Raw genomic sequence first — 22,068 nt, 5'->3', positions numbered from 1 at the left:
TATCAGATGGTAATGAAGTTTAATATTTAGAAGTATATCGTGTCTCAGAGCTCTTATTTTAATCCCGACCGAATATGGTGACATTGGTGGGAGTTGGAGGGGGAAACCAAAAATCTCGGCAAACACTTAGAGTGGAGGGATCGGGATGAAACTTTGTGAGTAGAATAAGCACAAGTCCTAGATACGTGATTGACATAATCGGACTGAATCTTTGAGGGAGTTGGAGGGGATGTTAATTTGGAAAAATTAGAAAAATTGAAGTGTTTTTAACTTAAGAACGGGTGACCGTTCGTGAGGTATCTTAAAATTTAATATTTAGAAGGAACTCATTTCTCAGAGCTCTTATTTAAAAACCTGAACAGATATGGTGACATTGATGGGGAGTTGGTGGGGGGAAACAGGAAATCTTGGAAAACACTTACAGTAGAGAGATCGGGATGGAACTTGGTGGGTAGAATAAGCAAATATCGTAGATACGTGATTGACGTAACCGGACTGGATCCACTGTCTTTAAGGGAGCTAGGGGGTTCCAGTGCTTTGGCGAGTTCGGTGCTTCTGGACGTGCTAGGACGATGAAAATTGGTAGGCGTGTCAGGGACCTGTTCAAATTGACTTCATAAAGTCGTTTTCCCCGATTCGACCATATGGGGGCTCAAGGGAGAGAAGAAATTTTAAAAAATTAGGTATTTTTAACTTACGAGTGGGTGATCGGATTTAATGAATTTTGATATTTAGAAGGGCCTCGTGTGTCAGAGCTCTTATTTTAAATCCCGACCGGCGTTAAGCCTCTGATTTTCCTTTTAAATTTATCTATTGATTCTTACAATTTTGCTAGATATCATGCCTTATGAGTTCTAGGCTCTTGGCTCTTCTGACCTCGTCACAAGTGCAATATGACCTCTTAGCTCTTGTTTATATTCACGACCAAAAAATGAACTGAACTGAGTTTGTTTTTAGGTATATTATTAGGGTTAGTGTAAATCGTCTATGGGGTAGGAGGAGGGTAACTAGCACCTGACCCCACTTTGCTCCCCATCCCCGGCTTAAATTTGGCGTCTTTAGAAATCTAATTATCAGTTTGTATTTTTTACTTGGTCATTTTAACTTAACTTGGAAAAATAGGCTCCAACTTCTCTCTCCTCCCACACCCAGGATTTTGACGAAGGTACGTCCCTGCTTATGGTCCAAGTTTTAAATATTTCATTTTTTCTGTAAAACTGCAATTTCAATGCAAAAAGATAGTTTTGTTATCAGTTGATGGCTACTGCTGCTACTAAAACTAACAACACACTGCAGAACCAAGCCGCCAGGGGCCAACACAGCTGCGCAAGCTCCTCCTCGATCCCGATCTACCAAAGCCTCCGTCTTTACACCTTCCCAAGAAGTTCCCATTTTCCTTAAGCCTTTCCTTACGACATCTTCCCACACCATTCGAGGACCATTTTCCTTTTGTTCGGTCTTTGATAGTTGTCCTACAAACACAATCGTTGGCTGGCCGTTGGCCAGCCAACGATAGTTGATAGATGGTTGGCCGAAAAGGACAATCTTTGGCAATCTGTCATCCTTCATCGACAGAAGCCATCATAGACCTAGCCATCCCAACCTTTCTCTCGTTATAGACCTAAATAGCGGAATTGAACCACATTTTTCGTTTCTTAACATTAATTTTCAAGCCTATTCTAGCACCCTGAGGTTGCAAAACCTCTAAAAATTCTTTCCTTTTGTCCACACTTTCAGTTATATGCACCTACCATACTGCATTTTTGAAATCAGCTTTTTTGTTTTCATATTGAAAAATACCTTCAAAATTCGAAAAAAAACATGTAAAAATAAGAAAACTCTCCTTATTTTAAGCAAGCAAAAATATATATTCACAAGAAAATTTTTTAAGTAAGCAGTACAATGATTCTGCCTCGGTGAGTGGATGGATCTGAAACTACAAAATTCAATGATTATCTTGTTATTTGGATACCATTTACCGCTTAGGACTTGTCGCTCGCGAATTCGCATTTTTTTTTACAGGAAGCATAAAATCCCCTTAATTTCTTCGCCAGATATGTTTTGGCATTTTCAAACAGTTCGTGGTAACGACCTGTAGTAAGGAGCGACGCCGGCTCAATAGTAACAAAAACTCTAAAAAAACGGAATTTTGATACCAATAGTTACATCAAAAGAATCGCATTTTAATGCTGATTTCAAATATATAAGTTGAGACCTACCCATCAGAAATTACGAGCCTGAGCAAAATTTGCCCTATTTTAGAAAATAGGGGGAAACACCCCCTAAAAGTCATAAACTCTTAACGAAAATCACACCATCAAATTCAGTGTATCAGAGAACTCTACTGTACAAGTTCTAAGCTCCTATCTAAAATTAAAAAAAAACCCGCTAAAGTTTAACTCTTTCTCTCAACTCTTCTTTTTAAAACAGTAAAAAACTTTAGCGTAAAGAGTGGGGCGTTGATGAGGAAGCAGCCCCTTTCATATACGAAGTAATTTCTGTTCGTTTTAAGTTTTAATGTCGCTCCTTACTTTCAGTTGAAAAAATTAGTTTTTTTTATTTAGTTTCTGAACGTTTTTGAATCAATGCATGTTTTGATTTTGGCTCTCCGCAGAGGAATAATTAAAACGAAATTTGCATATTCTTTTTTTTTTGGCTAAATGGCTTTCTCATAATTTTGATCAAATGATTTTGATAAAAAAAAGAGCGGAGGAGGAACCCTAGTTGCCCTCCAAGTTTTTGGTTAATTAAAAAGGCGACTAGAACTTTTAATTTTTTACGAATCTTTTTATTAGTAAAAGATATAATTTTGTCCCAATTCATTAAGAATGACCCGTGAATCACAAAAGCCGTAGAATAAATAGTTGACATTACTAAAAATACTTTAGTGTAAAGAGCGAGGTATTAGGAGGAGGTGATCCCCTCATATGGGAAATAATTTCTGTTCGTTTTAAGGTTTAATGCTGCTCCTTACTTCCAGCTGAAAAAAAACTTTTTCATATTTATTTTTTCATTGTTTTTTTTTAAGTAATGCTAGTAAATCCTGCGCTCTCTTCATGGAAATTTTCTTCCCCCATGACAAATTTCTCGATGAAAAGCTCCCCCAGAATATCCCCCTCTTCTCAACCCCTCCCCCAACCAAAAAACCTCCTGAAAACGCCTGTACACTTCCCAATAACCATTACTATATGTAAGCACTGGTTAAAGTTTGTAAATTGTAGCCCCTCCTACGAGGACTCTGGGGGAGTAAGTCGTCTCCAAAGACATACTTATAAGGTTTTTCGATTACGCTGAATAAAATGGCTATCTCAGAATTTCGATTTGTTGACTTTGGGAAAATAATTAGCATGGGAGGGGGCCTAGGTGCCCTCCAATTTTTTTGGTCACTTAAATAGGGCACAAGAACTTTTCATTTCCGTTCGAATGAGCCCTCTCGCAACATTCTAGTACAACTGGGTCGATACAATCACCCCTGGGAAAAAAACCCAAAAAAACAAAAAACAAACAAACAAATAAACACGCATCCGTGATCTGCCTTCTGGCAAAAAATACAAAATTCCACATTTTTGTAGATGGGAGCTTGAAACTTCTACAGTAGGGTTCTCTGATACGCTGAATCTGATGGTGTAATTTTCGTTAAGATTCTATGACTTTTAGGGGGGCTTTTTCCCCTGTTTTCTAAAATAAGGCAAATTTTTCAGGCTCGTTACTTTTGATTGGTAAGACTAAACTTGATGAAACTTATATATTTGAAATTAGCATTAAAATGCGATTCTTTTGATGTAGCTACTGATATCAAATTTTTTTTTGATATCAGTAGCTTTGTACCATTTTTTACCATTTTTTAGAGTTTTGGTTACTATTGAGTCGGGTTGCTCCTTACTACAGTTCGTTAATACAAACTGTATGAAAATGTGGAATTTTGTATTTTTTGCCAGAAGACAAATCACGGAAGCGTGTTTTGTTTTTTTTTTTCCCAGGGGTGATCGTATCGACCCAGTGGTCCTAGAATTTTGCAAGAGGGCTCATTCAAACGGAAATGAAAAGTTCTAGTGCCTTTTTTAAGTGACCAAAAAAATTGGAGGGCACCTAGGCCCCCTCCCACGCTCATTTCTTATCCGAAGTCGTCAGATCAACATTCTGAGATGGCCATTTTATTCAACATAGTCGAAAAATCTTATAACTATGTCCTTGGAGACGACTTACTCCCCCACAGTCCCCGTGGGAGGGGCTGCAAGTTACAAATTTTGACCAGTGTTTGCATATAGTAATGTTTTTTGGGGACTGTACAGACGTTTTCAAGGGGATTTTCTGGTTTGGAGGGGTGTTGAGAAGAGGGGGTTATGCGGGGGATACTTTCCATGGAGGAATTTTTCATGGGGGAAGAAGATTTCCATAAAGAGGGTGCAACATTTTCTAGCATTATTAAAAAAAACAATGAAAAAATAAATATGCAAAAGTTTTTTCAACGGAAGGTAAGGAGTAGCATTAAAAACTGAAATGAACAGAAAATATTACGCATGTGAGAGGTTCACCTCCTCTTAATACCTCAGTCTTTATGCTAAAGCATTTTAAGTAATTTCAACTATTTATTCGACGGCCTTTGTGATTTAGGGGACAAAATTTAAGCTTTAGTGTAAAGAGCGAGGCATTGACGAGTGGATGAACCCTCTCATATACATAATAAAAACGTACGAATATAGGAGTTTGTTACGTAAGCTAATTCGTAAGTTACATATAACTTTTAAAATGAAAACGTTCGTAAAAAACTAAAAGTTCTAGTTGCCTTTTCAAGTACCCAAAAATTGGAGGGCAACTGGGCCTCCTCCCCCTCCCTTTTTCTCAAAATCATTCGATCAAAACTATGGGAAAGTCATTTAGCCAAATAAATAAATATGCAAATTTCGCTTTAATTATTCATCTGCGGATAGCCGAAATCAAAACATAGATTAACTAAAAAACGTGCAGAAATTAAATAAAAAAAAATAAGTTTTTTAACTGAAAGTAAGGAGCAACATTAAGACTAAAAACGAACAGAAATTAGCCCGTAGATGAAAGGGCTGTTCCCTCTTCAACGCCCTGCTCTTTACGCTAAAGTTTCTTCTGTCTTAAAAATTACAGTTGAGAGAAAGAGTCAAACTTTAGCGCAAAGAGCAGGGCGGGGAAGAGGGAACAGCCCCTTTTTTTGCCGTAGCAAAAAACAGGAAATTTGCAGTCTCCGGTATTCGTCTTCAGTACCGCTAGAATTCAAATTGGCCAGAGGGGATAGCCCGCAAATTTGGCTAGGAATAAATCACCGATTTTAATGTTCGCAGGATTCATGCCTAGTAAACGAAAGATTATAAAGTGAAGAAACTTATCTTTCCGTGCGGGCGAGACTCACTAATGTATCCAAGTGAACAATCAGTCCAAACTGTGCGAGATCGGCCCAACTGCTAATCCTTCTCTACACTAAACAGCGTAATTAACGCGCAGGTAAATTATAGCCAATTTTCTCTACACACCACAATTGGCGTATCTAATTTTTTGAATTCAAAACGCCAAAAATCTGACTGTGTGATAAATTCAAGTATCAGATTGCACTATTTCTGTAGTCACTGAATTAATTCGTGGCTAAGGAATCAAGTTCAAATAATTCAAAAGTTCAAACAGGTGTAATCCCTCTGAGAGCTAGTTCAATACTGCAGCATATCAGTATACTGCAGGCATCTTCTTTGAATCAAATTCGTTTTTTCGGTAATCTTGGTTATATTGTTTTTTCTGATATTATGAGAAATAGAAACATTAAGATCGAAATAAAGATTGTTAATTTTAGTAATGGCATAAGAATATTAAGTGGAAACTTTCAGAGCATGATGAGGGGGACGTACAACTGACGAAAAGGCAATATGCGCATACTTCCTTATACGAAATTACTCCGTATATGAAAGGGGCTTTTCCTCTTCAACGCCCCACTCTCTACGCTAACGTTTGACTCTTTCTCTTAACTCTACCTCTTAAAACAGTAAAAACCTTTAGCGTAAAGAGCGGGGCGTTGAAGAGGAAAACCCCCTTTTATATACGGAGTAATTTCATATAAGGAAGTATGCGCATATTCCTTTTTCGTCAGTTGTACATCCCCCTCATCATGCCCTGAAAGTTTCCACTTTCAGGGATATTTCCACTTTCCAAATATTCTTAAGCTATTCATAAAATTAAAAATCTTTATTGCGATCTGAATGTTTCTATTTCTCATAATACCAGAAAAAAACGTCATAACTGAGATTACCGAAAAAATGAACTTAATTCAAAGAAGATGTCTGCAGTATACTGATGTGCTGCAGTATTGAACTAGCTCTCAAAGGGATTACACCTGTTTGAACTTTTGAATTGTTTGAACTTGATTCCTTAGCCATGAATTAATTCAGTGACTACAGAAATTGTACAATCTGATACTTGAATTTATCACACAATCAGATTTTTGGCGTTTTGAATTGAGAAAATTAGATACGATAGCCAAGTGTGGTGTGTAGAGAAAATTGGATATAGTTTGCCTGCGTGTTAATTACGCTGTTTAGTTAGAGAATGATTAGCAGTTGGGCCGACCTGGCACAGTTTGGACTGATTGTTCACTTGGATACATTAGCGAGGCTCGGCCCTCAGGGAAAGATAAGTTTCTTTCACTTTATAATCTTTCATTTACTAGGCATGAATCCTGCGAACATTAAAATCGGTGATTTATTCCTAACCTAACCTAAGCCAAATTTACGGACTATCCCCTCTGGCCAATTCGAATCCTAGAGGTAATGACGACGAATACCGGAGACTGCAAATTTGCTGTTTTTTGCTACGGCAAAAAACACGTTTTTTGCTACGGCAAAAAAAGGGGCTGTTCCCTCTTCAACGCCCTGCTCTTTGCGCTAAAGTTTGACTCTTTCTCTCAACTCTATTTTTACAACTGTAAAAACTTTAGCGTAAAGAGCAGGGCGTTGAAGAGGGAACAACCTCTTTCATATGCGGGGTAATTTCTTTTCGTTTTAAGTTCTAATGTTGCTTCTTACTTTCAGTTAAAAAAAACTTATTTTTTTAATTAATTCCTCACTTAAGACGATGAATTTAGATTATTTGTCAATTTATCCCCATTGAAAAGCAAAAATTGAAGAAGCAAAACATGTTATTTTTCATATTAAATAAAAAGAAGATTTTTTTTATTTACAAGACATTCTTTCGGTTAAACTTTTCACTGCCCACTATTTAAGTTCTTACATACTATTAAATTAAATAACAAGTTTTTTTTAACTGAAAGTATGGAGCGACATTAAAACTTAAAACGAACAGAAATTGCCCCGTATATGAAAGGGGCTGCTCCCTCTTAAACGCCTTGCTCTTTGCACTAAAGTTTGACTCTTTCTCTCAACTCTACTTTTTAAAACAGTAAAAACTTTAGCGTAGAGAGCAGGGCGTTGAAGAGGGAGCAGCGTCTTTCATATACGGGGTAATTTCTGTTCGTTTTAAGTTTTAATGTCACTCCTTACTTTCAGTTAAAAACACTTGTTTTTTTTTAATTTAATTTCTGAACATTTTTTAGTTAACCCATGTTTTGATTTCGGCTTTCTACAGATGAATAATTAAAGCGAAATTTGCATATTTATTTATTTGGCTAAATGGCTTTCCCATAGTTTTGATCGAATGATTTGAGAAAAAAGGAGAGGGAGGAAAAAAGCGTTTCCCTCCAATTTTTTGGGTACTTAAAAAGGCAACTAGAACTTTTAGTTTTTTACTAACGTTTTCATTAGTAAAAGACATCCGTAACTTACGAATAAACTTAAGTAACAAACTTCTATATTCGTATGTTTTTATTACGTACTAGCTTTTGGGGTGGCGCCACCCCAACACCTAGTTGGTGAGACGCTTCGCGCCCCCCCCAAGCCCCCCTGCGCGCGTAAGTCGTTACGCGCCATATTAGTTACGCGCCATTGTAGTTGTGTTCCTGTGTCCCACCTGTGAATAAAGATATATATATATATATATACATATATATATATATACATATATATATATATATATATATATATATATATATATATATATATATATATATATATATATATATATATATATATATATATATATATATGTTGCATATAAAAAGATTGTCAGGTTTACTGACTTTTGAACATGCAACATATAATTGTCCATCAGAAAAACAATCCGTATTCAGATTTATACCTCATTATTCTAATGATGTGTCCCTGTGTCCCGGTCATCATTTATATTCCCTGTGTCCTGGTTGTCATTTGTGTCCCGGTGTCCCAGTTTGTAATTTCTCTTTGAGTGTCCCAGTCGTCATTTATATTCCCTGTGTCCCGGTGTCCTGGTCGTCATTTGTGTCCCGGTGTCCCGGTCTGTATTTTATATTCGAACAATCCCTGTGTCCCGGTCGTCATTTATATATCCCGCCTGTGCCCCCAGCGTCCCCGTTGTAGTTGTATCCCTGTGTCTCGGTCGTCATTTATATTCCCTGTGTCCTGGTCGTGATTTGTGTCCGGGTGTCCCAGCCTGTAATTTCTCTTTGAGGTTCCCGGTCGTCATTTATATTCCCTGTGTCTCGGTCGTCATTTTTGTCCCGGTGTCCCGGTATGTAATTTCATCAGTTGACAAACATGACGTCAGTCGACAACAACTTCATGACGCATACAGCTCAATCCTTATAATGACGTCAGTCGACAAACATGACGTCAGTCGACACACAAACATGACGTCACTCGACACACACACACAGATAACTTATTTTTATATATATAGATATGAGAGGGTTCACTCACTCGTCAATACCTCGCTCTTTACACTAAAGCTTAAATTTTGTCCCCTGAATCACTAAGGCCGTAGAATAAATAAATGAAATTACTATAAATACTTTAGCCTAGAGAGTGAGGCATTAGGAGGAGATGAACCCCTTATATGCGTAATATTTTAAGTTCGTTTTCAGTTTTAGTGCTACTCCTTACTTCCAGGTGAAAAAAACTTTTTCATATTTATTTTTTCATTGTTTTTTTAAATAATGCTAGAAAATGCTGCGCCCCCTTTCAACCCCACTTCCAACCGAAAAAACCCCTGAAAACGTCTGTACACTTCCCAATAACCACTACTATATGCAAACACTGGTCAAAATTTGTAACTTGCATCCCCTTCCACGGGGACTGTGTGGGAGTAAGTCGTCCCCAAAGACATAGTTATAAGGTTTTTCGACTATGCTGCATAAAATGGCTATCTCAGAACTATGATCCGACGACTTTGGGAAAAAATGAGCGTGGGAGGAGGCCTAGGTGCCCTCCAATCTTTCGGTCACTTAAAAAGAGCAATAGAACTTTTCATTTCCGTTCGAATGAGCCCTCTCACAAAATTCTAGGACCACTGGGTCGATACGATCACCCCTGGAAAAAGAAAAAAAAAACAAATAAGCACGCATCCGTGATTTGTCTTTTGGCAAAAAATACAAAATTCCACATTTTTGTAGATAGGAGCTTAGAACTTGTATAGCAGGGTTCTCTGATATGCTGAATCTGATGGTGTGATTTTAGTTAAGATTCCATGACTTTTAGGGTGTGTTTCCCCCTATTTTCTAAAATTGGGCAAATTTTCTCAGGCTCGTAACTTTTGATGGGTAAGACTAAACTTTCAGGCTCGTCAGTTAAATTACAGTTAAAATCCCGTGTCGAAAATCTCGACACGACACGACACTTTACAGTTAAAATCTCGTGGCGACTCTTTGAAAGGCAAGACCCTAGTTTCTCACACACAGAAGTAAATAAAATTTCCTATCGGTCATTGCGGTAATCTGTCGAGAGATAGACGTTTAAAATAACATACTCTTCTAGACGGACAGCAAGAAAGAACTCATAGGAATAAAAAATACTCAACCGGCACGAGGTCATAACAAGCACAATACCGCCTGAGAGGCGAAGACTGGTAACGGATCGCTTAGCAGGCATCAAGTACCTAGCAAAACTATTGTTAATTTCTAGAAGGCTTAAACTATGACTCGTCAAAAAATGTTCTTGCAAGGACAATACGTCACGGCTCGAAAGCAAATGTTTTATCAAAGAAAGTTTGACTAAAAGTCCATCATTATCATTCCACGAAAGTACAGCTTGCGCAGTAGTAGACAAATCATATCGTGGGCTTGGCTAGTTGACTGTAAGTATCGGGACACTTTACACTGCAGCAAGTATGGTTCGGAACTTAATATTCTAGACACAACATTTTTTCCAAACAGGGAGAGGCACTGTTAGACGTGTGATCGCATGATCCGCAGCGGGAGCAGAGTGCTCTCGCAGTGCATTGGAGCACTGCAAGGTCAGATGCCTAGTTTTATTACAAAAGAAGCAACGCTTGCAAGATATACAAATGCTTTTGCGGAAAGCTCTTAGTAGCCAACTTTCATAGACACATTCAAGAACTGATCCAGGTTTTGTTTCGACTGACTCAAAGTAGACGTTGAACACTACGGACTTTCCACACTGTGAAACTTTCATGCAGTTTGGTACAAGATATTTGACTTGACTTTCATCGTATTCGGTCGATGCGCCTTTCAGGACCCCTATAAACAGTGGGGATTTCACACTCAACGAGATACCTGAGGTGCTGTTATTAGCATTCTCGGCAATTTTGTTCGCGGCACGCTTTGGCTTAACAGCAAGTTTTCATTCCAAAGCCGATTTTTAAGTTCAGTTATTTCACCTGAGGCCTTTGGCAACGTTTATCGACAAAGTCCTTACGAGCACTAGATGACGCTAGGTTTGTAGGACGGTTCTTTAGTACAACAGAAAACGTAGGAGCTGGGGCCGGGGTAGGTATTACGTTGGTATTAATTCTAGTAGGCCAAACAGAGCCCGAGTGTGTCACATTCTCTAAAAATCCTTAAGTTTTTCAAGAGAGTTCATTAACTTCAAGACTAAAGTAGCCAAGACTGCCCCCCCCAAATGTTTGCGTTTTAGAAGGTGGGAAGATCACACAAGTGGGAATAGGCAGATTATCCTTAACTGCCTGATTTAAGTGTTTACATATGTCAAATACATTATCTCCATCCTTCGCAAATTCCACAGATCGGCTCTGAACATTCAGCTCCTTATCCATGGAAAAATAACTCACAGTTTTTCTGATAATCAGATCAATTTTCACAGCATCAACCATGGATCTGGTGACCAAGTTCAGCAACGGATTTAAAATGATCTTCGTATTTTGATCGGTTATTGTGCAGTTTAAATATCATAGCCAGGGACAGTAGAGTATTCCAATCAAAATATATATGTATATATAGTAGGTCAATCTAATATGTAGGTCAAATAATATATTCCAAGTTCAATTCAGACTATTTTCAAGTTCAAGTCCGATTTTGGAATTATTTCAAAAAAAAACAAAAAGGGAATTACAATTGTCTTACTGTATTAACAGTTGTACTGCATGAATGATATTATATCCAAAAAGAGGTGTTTACAGTATGAACTCACGATCAAGATTGATTGAGACATACTTCGAATATGATAAAACTATTAGTCTGGTATTAGCCCTTTAGGTAGCTTTAAAATTTATGGGTTTTGAATATGTTGACTGAGCATAAGAACCCATTAACTTGATAAATTATTTTCAAAATCATGTTTTTTAAGGTTTTCGTTTTTATTTCCAGTGATAACTCTTTATTTAAAGTTCGTAACTTTGAACAATTTGCACTTGGCTAGTCGACCTGTTGCAACCTATTTAGACTTCGGTCGACACGATTTGTTCTGGTCGGCTTGAGGTCCACATAGGGAGAGCACGGACAAAGGGGAGCACAAAAGAAAGACTTTTCAACAGTTGTATCTTTTTCATTAATCAGGTTTAACCTACTACTACTACTACTACTACTACTACTACTACTACTACTACTACTACTACTACTACTACTACTACTACTACTACTACTACTACTACTACTACTACCACTAATAACTCACTGCAGCACCAAGCCGCCTGAGGCCAACACATCTACGCATGCTCCTCCTCCAATCTAATCTATTTAAAGCCTCCCTCTTTACACCCTCCCAGGAAGTTCCCATTTCCTTTAAATCTTTATTTATGACATCCTCCCAACCCAGACAAGGACGACCTGCTTTCCTTGTAGCCCAGACGGTTGGCCAAAAAGGACAATCTTCGGTAATCTGTCATCCTTCATCCGTAGAACGTGGCCTAGCCATCTCAACCTTTCTTTCATTATAGTCCCAGAAAGCGGGATTGAACCACACTTTTCGTACAACCTACTGTTGGAAATACGGTCAGTCAGCCGGGTTCCCAGAATAATCCGTAGGCAATTTCTCTGGAAAACATCTAGTAAATTTTCATCTGCTTTTCGGAGTGCCCATGCTTCAGAGCCATATTTGATAGCTGTCATCACTGTAGCTTCCAATATTCTAATCTTGGTTTGTAGACTTATCTTTCTATTCTTCCAAACTTTTTTTAACTGTGAAAAAACACACTGGGCCTTAGCTATTCTACTTTTAACATCTTCACTGCTCCCACCATCTTTACTAATAATACTACCAAGGTAACTGAAGCTCCCAACCTGATCAATCTTTTCGTTACCTAATGTCACCTGTTCTTCTTCACTTATTCCTAGCCTTAGTGACTTAGTCTTCTTAACATTAATTTTCAAGCCTATTTTAGCACCCTGAACTCGAAAAACCTCTAAAAATTCGTTCATTTTGCTCACACTTTTATCTAATATGCTTAAATCATCAGCATAATCTAAGTCCAGGAGCGTTCTTCCTCCCCATTTGATTCCATGGTCTCCAATTGCCTTTCCTGTGCTCCTTAAGACGAAGTCCATCAAAATGATCCATATAAAGGGGGATAGAACACAACCCTGCTTAACTCCTGATTTAATACAAAACCAGTTGCTAACCTCATTTCCTACTCTAAGGGCAGCAGTATTATTCTCGTACATAGCGCAAATCACTTTAATGTATTATTATGGTATACCGTATAACGATAAGACCTTTGTTAACGCTCTTCTATCAACAGAATCGAAAGCTTGCTCATAATCGATAAAACTGAGGACAAAAGGTGTTTGACAACGAAGGGACTTCTCAATTATTAACCTAAGAGTGAAAACTTGGTAGACACATCCTCTACCTTTTCTAAAACCGCATTGTTCTTCCCTTTGTCTACAGCATCTCTCAGTCTAAAGAGTATCATATTACTGAGTAATTTGCTACCTACAGAGACCAGACTAATGCCTCGATAATTACGACACTCACTCTTGTCACCTTTCTTATACAGTGGTTTAATTAAGGTTTTCCTAAAATCATTAGGTACTTCCCCCTTTTTCAAAAATCACGTTTATAATCTTCAGTAGCTTATTCCTAACCTCAGAGCCACCATATTTAAGAAAATTATTAATCATACTATCACCACCTGGGGCCTCGTAAGAAAATAATCGTGTCAGTAAGAAAATAATCCTCAGCGTCATGTAACATCTGTCGACACTTAGCATTCTTTCAAGCCTTGTAATCGTTTTTCTGTCAGGAACTAAGATAAAACACTTATTACTAAAGTAATTTCATCAATTACAATAAATTAAGTAAGTTATTCTTGATGTTAAACAGAAAAAAATGACAAGTTTCACCAAACGCTAGATGGTGCTCAGGTCTTTTTTGTCGATACTAGCGCCAGTTCCTACTCTAGGGTCAATCCTTAAAGTTGTTCATGTTGACTAGTATCTAATTTAAATTGGTTTTATTTTTGTGTCTGTCCTTTAGACTTTCAGGCATCTTCATATAACACTTGAAAGTTCTTTATCTCTCCATGTCTATCTAAAATTCCACATCTTTATTGATATTATTAACGGTAACCTTTCTGACCATGAATTGATTCGATTTGTTTAGGACAACATTAAAAGTGGAACAGGTGATGTCGGAAAAGATGTATGCTTTTTTTATTTTCTCCTTAATATAAGCGAAAAAAGAAGAGAAGTAGGCTGCACGTTTTCCTGGGAAACGTGTACGCATTCTTACATTCCAGCTAATATTTTTCAAATAAATAAAAGAATAACTTATAGTATGTCATGCATGATAAAATCAATTGGGTAATTTGTTGAAATAAATATTTATAGATATTGTTGAACCATCAAAAGCTTTCGTGTGCTTGGCGTCTTGAAGTTACAATTTTGCGGTATTTTGTAATTTCATGTTTTTCAAGATTTTAATAACAAACCGTTTGAATGACTAGGTTTTGCAATACTCCTTAATATTATTCTTAATTAACTCTTTAAATTCAAAAATGCAAAGATTTTAAAAGCACTTCTTTTTGGTATTTTTATTGAGAAATGCTCTTTTTTGGATTTTCATTTGAAAATTGAAGAAAGAAAACAAAATTGTCCCTCCTATATTTCAAAAAACATATTTTACCCTAACCCCCAAACATTTTTGCAAATTACGGTACTTACCAAACGTGGAAAAAGTCAAACTTCGCGAAAGGAAAAAAAGCTTTTACTTTGTTCAGACCTAGATGCACCGAAAAACCTGCAGTGTGTATCAAAAAGTTCGTGGTGACGAACTGTAAATAAAGAGGGACGCGGCTCAATAGTAACGATCTTTCAATGGAGGATTTTTTGATGGAGGAAGGGGATCAGATATTAAATAAAAACAACAAGTTTAAGGGGACCAGATATTAGATAAAAAACAAGTTTTTTCAACTGAAAGTAAGGAGAAATATTAAAACTTAAAACAAACAGAAATTATTACCTGTATGAGGAGGGAAGGGTCGCTTCCTCGTCAATACCTCACTCTTTAAGCTAAAGTATTTTTTGTACTTTAAAAAAAGCTATTTATTCTAATTAAAGGGCCTTTGTAATTAAGGCGTCATTCTTAAAGAATTGGGACAAAATTTGAGCTTTAGCGTGAAGACCGAGGCATTTGAAAGGAGGTGATCCTCTCATATACGTAATAGTTTTAGTTTGTTTTAAGTTTTAATGTTGCTCCGTACTTACAGTTGAAAAAAACTTGTTTTTTTATCAAACAGTTCGTGGTAACGAAGTGTAGTAAGGAGCGACCTGGCTCAATAGTAAACGAAACTATAAAAAACGGAATTTTGATGCTAAAATATACATCAAAAGAATCGAATTTTCATGCTGATTTTAAATATATAAGTTTCATTAAATTTAGTCTTTGTTATCAAAAGTTACGAGCCTGAGAAAATTTGCCTTATTTTAGAAAATAGGGGAAAACACCCCCTAAACGTCATAGAATCTTAACGAAAATCACATCATCGCATTCGGCGTACCAGAGAACCCTATGGCAAAATTTTCAAGCTCCTATCTACAAAAATGTGGAATTTCGTATTTTTTACCAGAAGACAAATCACGGGTGCGTGTTTATTTGTTTGTTTTTTTTTTCCCAGGGGTCATCGTATCGACCAATTGGTCCTAGAATGTTGCAAGAAGGCTCATTCTAACGAAAATGAAAAGTTCTAGTGCCCTTTTTCAGTGACCAAAAAAAATGGAGGGCACCTAGGCCCCCTCCCACGCTCATTTTTTCTCAAAAGTCAACGGATCAAAATTTTGAGATAGCCATTTTGTTCCGCATAGTCAAAAACCATATAGAAATACATCAATTTTTGTATTTCTATGCAGCTTCATTACTGGGACTAAATTCACTCCATAACCACCTCCAAAATCTTATAATTAAACTTGGACAAAATATTCTAAAAAGCTCAAAACACAGGTGTATCCTCCCCCGAATGCACCCCTAAACAGACTGGCCAGAAGACAGAACAAGTTGGAACCAGTTTACTGCCAGACCAGCATTCTTTTTTCCCCTTTTCACAGGTCTATTTAACAGCATAAAATAATTGTGGTTCGTCTTTGTGCCTTGTAAACAGCTCAGTTTTAGTGCTCCTTAGTGCTATGTCTAGTGTGTCAATAGCTATTCTATGTCTAGCTTTCAAATGGTGACGAAAAAGAAAAAAGGGCAGAGCAGAATTAGAATTAGAAACAGCACAATAGATTAAAAGGACTGAACATATTGTAAATACCTCTACCACATGTTGCCGAGCACACTCCATTTAATACAGGAACCCATTTATAGCGCTTTGAGCTTCTGCATGAACTTCCATTTCCGTCACAAACTCCACATTCATCAAATTCGGCTTTTGAATCAACGATACCGTCACATCCAACCGACTAGAATAAATCAGATTAGCTGGTTTCAACAAACTGTTTTTTCGTTCATCACTTATTTCTTAGTTTAGCTTTGGGACCATCAATGGAAATAAAAACTCAGATAATCCAGAATTTCGTCTAATATCATTGTTTGAACGTAGAATTGTTGAAGAAAATTCAATTTTGGCAATTCTTTTTCAAATTGCAGATTGAACTTAAACGATTATCTTTGCCTTGGTTAACCATAAAGAGGATATTATTATTAGTTTCAAATTAAAGTTGCCTCTTTAAGAAATTTCAAAATTTACCTGATTGAAACAATTGTAAGTAGACATATTTGATCATCTCTGGGAAACCTAGCTTCTTGCAACTCATGTTTTAGCAGGACGCTGAGAATCACGCCCGTGAACTGCGTGTAAAAAAATTCAATGTGACAAGGGGCAAAAGTCCTACTTTTGGACCTTTCTACTCTTTATTGCTGTGCTACCTAAGCAAATTAATACAGGAGGGTCATAATTGCTGCAAATATTAAAGAAGCCATCTGAACCAGAAGGCTTAAAATTGCTTAAATTTCGGAATAGTCATCTCATGATGAACAGACTTTAACTAGCTTTTTCATTTTGTATTTTGTGCGTATACAACAGACGTTGACTTTAGCGAAACTTAATGAATAAAAAAATGATTTGTGGCTGAATTAAGGATCTATTTTCTTCAGCTCTTGGCTAACGAAACCTTTGAACAAGCATTCGCAAAAAAAAATCTAGTAGCATTTATTTCTATGCTGGGAGCCACGTTGCCCACGGGTTGCTTAAACATTCAACTTACTATGTAAATTTTTGCAAATTCTTAACTTTATTATTATTTGAAAAGAACACCAGCTTTTAGTAACAACTTTAAGACCCATGATTAAGATTCAAAGAATTTAGGTCACAGGGGGAATGTAGCCAAATTGCATAAACAGCATTTTGTTATTTCTTTCTGGGAAGTATTATCTTAATAACATAATTGAAAATGTCTATCAAAAAATATTTTTAAGAATTTTTGTATGAACATTTTTGCTTATTAGATGTATCCTTCACTGATATAGCGGAAGGACAATGGGGTAGAGTCATCTTGTGTCTTCCTACAAAACTATTTTATAGAATTGGGTGTTTTAACGCCACCGCGGTTTTCCACCAACGTAAGTTTTCCGCCACCCATGAAATTTTGCATCATCCAGAGGATTAGTTGGGTCAGAATGGACAGGTTAGTTTAGGTTAGCCTATGTCTATATCTATGTCTATGTCTATATCAATGTCTATGTTTTTGTCTATATCTGTGTCTATATTTATGTCTATGTCTATGTCTATATCTGTTCTTATATCTATGTATATGTCTATTCTGACCTACCTGAATTAAAAGGTGGCGGAAAACTACGGTGGTGTTAAAATACTGCTACCATTTTATAGAATGCATAATCATCATTCACAAGAATACTTCGTCATTGCAACTGACAACAACAGAGATACTGTCAAAACAGACAGCTTCATTAAGTTTTGGTTGAATCTTTCCAATCGCTTGGGCTTTCGGCCCCCCGTGAACGGGCTCAGGCTTTCAGCCTAAGGCCCTCGCCAGTAAATTTATTTCTAGTTGTATATTTTTGGATTTTATATACCTATGTTTACTTCCTAGCACTTTCTAAACGGTTTTGTAGGATGTGACATTCCATGTCACATCTACCTACCATCGACAGTTAGCCTAAAATCCAGCTAACGGAGTAACAGCCACACGCTTAATTTTTTGTACAGAGATAAAGATTTTAGGTTAAAAACTTGATTCTTAATTTGGGTTTTTGGAGTAAAAAAGGGAATTTTTTTGCAACATTTTTGAGTAGTTGAAACTTAGAGCTCTAAAATGTATATCGTAGAATAAGAATTATACTGGACAAAAAACGAAAAGGTCTACTTATAACAAATCAAAACAAATTAAACTGAAAACAAACTAAAGAAAAAAGATATTAAAATTCAATATTTATTTTTCTTCTTTTTACATTTGAACTTTTAAACAAACCGACAAACAAAAATTGATGATGTTTTCAAAATATTGACTGTCTCTTTCACAATCCCAACAAAACCTAGCTGTTGAATTACTACCAACCTGAAACTTTAAGATCGTATTTTTAAAAATATCAAATTATTGCGACATTATTTTCAATTTGGTAATCCAAATGCCAAACAAAAAAGCATATAGCGACATTTGATTCAATTCAAATATTAGTGGGTGTTGCATCAATAAACACTGTATAGTCGTTCCTTTACCCTAAACAATTAAATTATGATTTTAAACGGCAAAAATGCAGTTACACCGCATTTAAGATCTAATTCTAGTACTGTTTACGAAAAAGGACAGTCAAAAAGGAAATTATTATTGTTTCCTTGAAGGAATCTAGGTCAAGAAACTTATTTAGACAAATCACTACCAAGGATAGGTGATTCCCCGAGCAGTGACTGACTTGATAGTTCTGAAAACTACATCTTGTAAAAGAAAGCACGGTACTCAATCACGTTGCATCAGTAAACATGTGTAGTCGTTCCTTTACCCTAAAAAATTTAAATTATGATTTTAAACGGGAAAAATCCAGTTACACTGCATTTAAGATCGAATTCTAGTACTGTTTACGAAATAGGACAGTCAAACAAGGAAATTATTATTGTTTCCTTGAAGGAATCTAGGTCAAGAAACTTATTTAGACAAATCACTACCAAGGATAAGTGATTCCCCGAGCAGTGACTGACTTGATAGTTCTGAAAACTACATCTTGTAAAAGAAAGCACGGTACTCAATCACGTTGCATCAGTAAACACTGTGTAGTCGTTCCTTTACCCTAAAAAATGTAAATTATGATTTTAAACGGGAAAAATCCAGTTACACTGCATTTAAGATCTAATTCTAGTACTCGAAATAGGACAGTCAAACAAGGAAATTATTATTGTTTCCTTGAAGGAATCTAGGTCAAGAAACTTATTTAGACAAATCACTACCAAGGATAGGACAGGTTAGTTCTGAAAACTACATCGTGTTGAAAGCACGGTGCTAGTTGACTTTATATAGTACAAAATAGTAGATTTTAAATAAGCATATTTAGTACAAATAAGCACATTTTAAATCCAAAACGTACCAAATATAGTTTTTCGATTCATCTGTGGAAAAAGAGTTCTATTCGGAACATGCATCGAACTCATATCAAATTCATATGCATCGGAACATGCATCAAATTCATAGTCCTCTTTTTAAGGTCCTATATAATTGGGCCGCCTCTTAAGCCCATTTGTCTTTGTCAAAACCTTTGTGATACTGCACTCATACCGCACATGATATTGCATATTACTGTCATAGGAATAAAATTTTCCGATACCCAGTTTGAAGAGGGCTGGACGGTAAAATCTAATGAGTTAAAAAATCGAAGTTGTGTGGTATGAGACAATAGTAAGGTGGGAGGTTTTCTCAAAGTCATGTGACAGTTACCTTAGGTCAGCTAATTAAAAAAAAATTAATCTAAGCTTCACATTAGGGATATAGCCCCTTCCCCCTATAGCACAGAGACTAGAATAATGAGCTGAGAAATTTATTATATTTTATAATTGAAGATTCCAATAATCAATTAACTGCCAAAGGAAGGCAGAGGGAAGATAATTTCAAGCTCTGACATAATAAAGAAAAAATAGTCAATTTGGCTTAAAATGTCATAGAGCAACGCGTCATTTGGTTTTAAAAGAGGAAAAATGCATTTTAAAAACTTTATTCTATATCGTTGATAGCTTCAAATATATAAGATTTATTAAGTGTAGTGTTACCCGCCAAAATCTATTAGCATGAGAAAATTTGCTTGATTTTTGAAAAGGGGAGAAACATCCCCTTAGAGTCAAGGATCTTAATGAAAATTACACGTTCAAGTTCAGCGTATCAGAGAACCACACTGTCGAGGTTTCAAGCTACCATCTTCAATAACCTTTTTTTTGCAAGAAGAAAGATCTCGAATGCGTGTTAATTTTTTTTCCAGGGGTGATCGCATCAAACCGATAATCCTAGAATATCGAGAGAGGATTCATTCGAACGGGATTCAAAGTTCTGGTGTCCTTTTTAAGTGACTAAAAAGATCGGACGCTATGCAGCCCCACCCCCTGTTTTCCCCAAAGTTGTCCGATCAACATTTTGAGATAGCCATTTTGATCAACATAGTTGAAAGATCCAGTAACTATACCTTTGGGGATGCAATGACCTCCATAGCTCCTGGCGAAGGACCTGTAATTCTTGAACTTTGCCAATTGTTTGCGTATAGTATTTGTTACTGGGAAGTATACAGTCATTTTTCTTGGGGGGTGGACTTTCCAGTGGAAGTTTTATAGTTGGGGAATTTGCCAGAATTTCTACACGAAATTTTTCCATTTGTCTTACTTCCTCTTTGCCAACTCAATTTTTTACGTAGAAATGTTAAGGGGAATGACCATTCAGGGGGGACTATTCACTGGGTTCGCATGGTCTCCATGATCTTTCAGTACGGAGGAGGGGATTTTCCGCGGTAGAAACTTTCCGTGGGGGAGTTTTTCGAAGGGCAAATTCTCCAGGGTGTATTTTCTACAGGAACAAATCTCCCAGAGGGGTGGGGATTTGTAAGAAAAATTTCCACGGAGGGGGGATGGTATGATTTGAAAATTAATTAGAAATTAACTTTTATATACATAATAATTTCTGTTCGTTTTGAGTTTTGATACTACACCTTACTTAGAGTTGATTTTTTTTTTTATTATTAGTCTTTTGGTAAAACTTCAAACGGCCACATACATTAGCCATTTCCAGGCACCACCCTTTGAGCATCATATTTCTATTAAAAAAAAAAACTAAAAGTTAAAAAGCCCCCCACCCATCTGATTCTGCTTTGTTCATAATTCCGATGTCCTGAGTTATTCTTCATAAATACAGCTTAAAGACATATAGCTTATTTCTAAGACACAGATTTTTACACAATGGGCAAGGAAGCCATATAAATAATTAACAAATTTTTTCATATTGGTCAATAAATACAGATCCTACTAATTTACATACAGGTCAAATTTACGATAATGGTTTTAAAAAAGAACCAATAATCAACGCACGTAAGCTCGTCAGACAAAATCCCCAAAGAAATCCATTAAATTTGTCACCTATGCGTCAAGCCAAAATAGATGTCAACAGTAGGATTATTTCTCAACGAAATTAATATACCATAATTTTAATTTTTCTCATTTTAACCTTATTTATTTTCTGTATGTGACAGAGGTGACTTTAATTGTGTTATGCTTTGTCACTTTATGGTTGAATTTTGAATGATGAATCTTATAATGATGAATCTTATATTTTACTTTATTACTAGCTGGATTTGGCAAAGGTAACTATTGTTACCTTTTAAGAGCAGTTCTCGTATTTATCTTCTTGCTCTCCTTCTCTTTTTTATCCTCCTCTGTGCTGAAGCTTCACCGCCTCATTTGATACAGGCGAAGTATTCCCGGGATTTCCCCTTTCTATTGGCAATTGACCAGTTTCTCGGTCCATTTTACTTTATTTATTTAATTTTGTCAAGGCTTGTCAGTTAGGGTTCATATTTTTAAGTAAAATTCAAATTTTATACTTGGAATAGAGTTCACGAAAGAATGGAGAGAGACAGAAATACAAAACTGGAAACGGATGGAAACAAACCTTGAGAATATTTTAAAGAGAGGTTTTGGCAGGTGCTTGATGGTTCACCAAAGAGCTCAATATTTAAACACATATGTGTGTCCGAATTTATGGTATCTGGCAAGTATATCTCTACCGAAAGAAACACACTCAGAAAACTGAAAAGTTCAATGTATCTGTTATACCCCCCCTATACTAAAGACATC

General features: G+C 36.4%; 1 protein-coding gene across 2 annotated transcripts in view; it reads right to left on the bottom strand.

Moving 5' to 3' along the window:
- LOC136037951 (ADAMTS-like protein 3) overlaps positions 1–22,068 on the bottom strand; it is a 152,128-nt gene that overhangs the window by 90,526 nt on the left and 39,534 nt on the right. For both annotated transcript variants that reach the window (XR_010620089.1, XM_065720835.1), the window contains exon 5: positions 16,045–16,192. Coding sequence is in view for 1 of the 2 variants with exons in the window: in XM_065720835.1 (XP_065576907.1) it covers positions 16,045–16,192 (148 nt within the window). In the remaining variant the exon portion in view is untranslated. The remainder of the gene's footprint in view (positions 1–16,044; positions 16,193–22,068) is intronic.

The sequence above is a fragment of the Artemia franciscana genome, chromosome 17 (assembly GCF_032884065.1).
Source record: "Artemia franciscana chromosome 17, ASM3288406v1, whole genome shotgun sequence".
Lineage (NCBI taxonomy): Eukaryota > Metazoa > Arthropoda > Branchiopoda > Anostraca > Artemiidae > Artemia > Artemia franciscana.
Note: the sequence above shows the minus strand (reverse complement) of the source record. Positions and strands in the feature narration are given on the sequence as shown.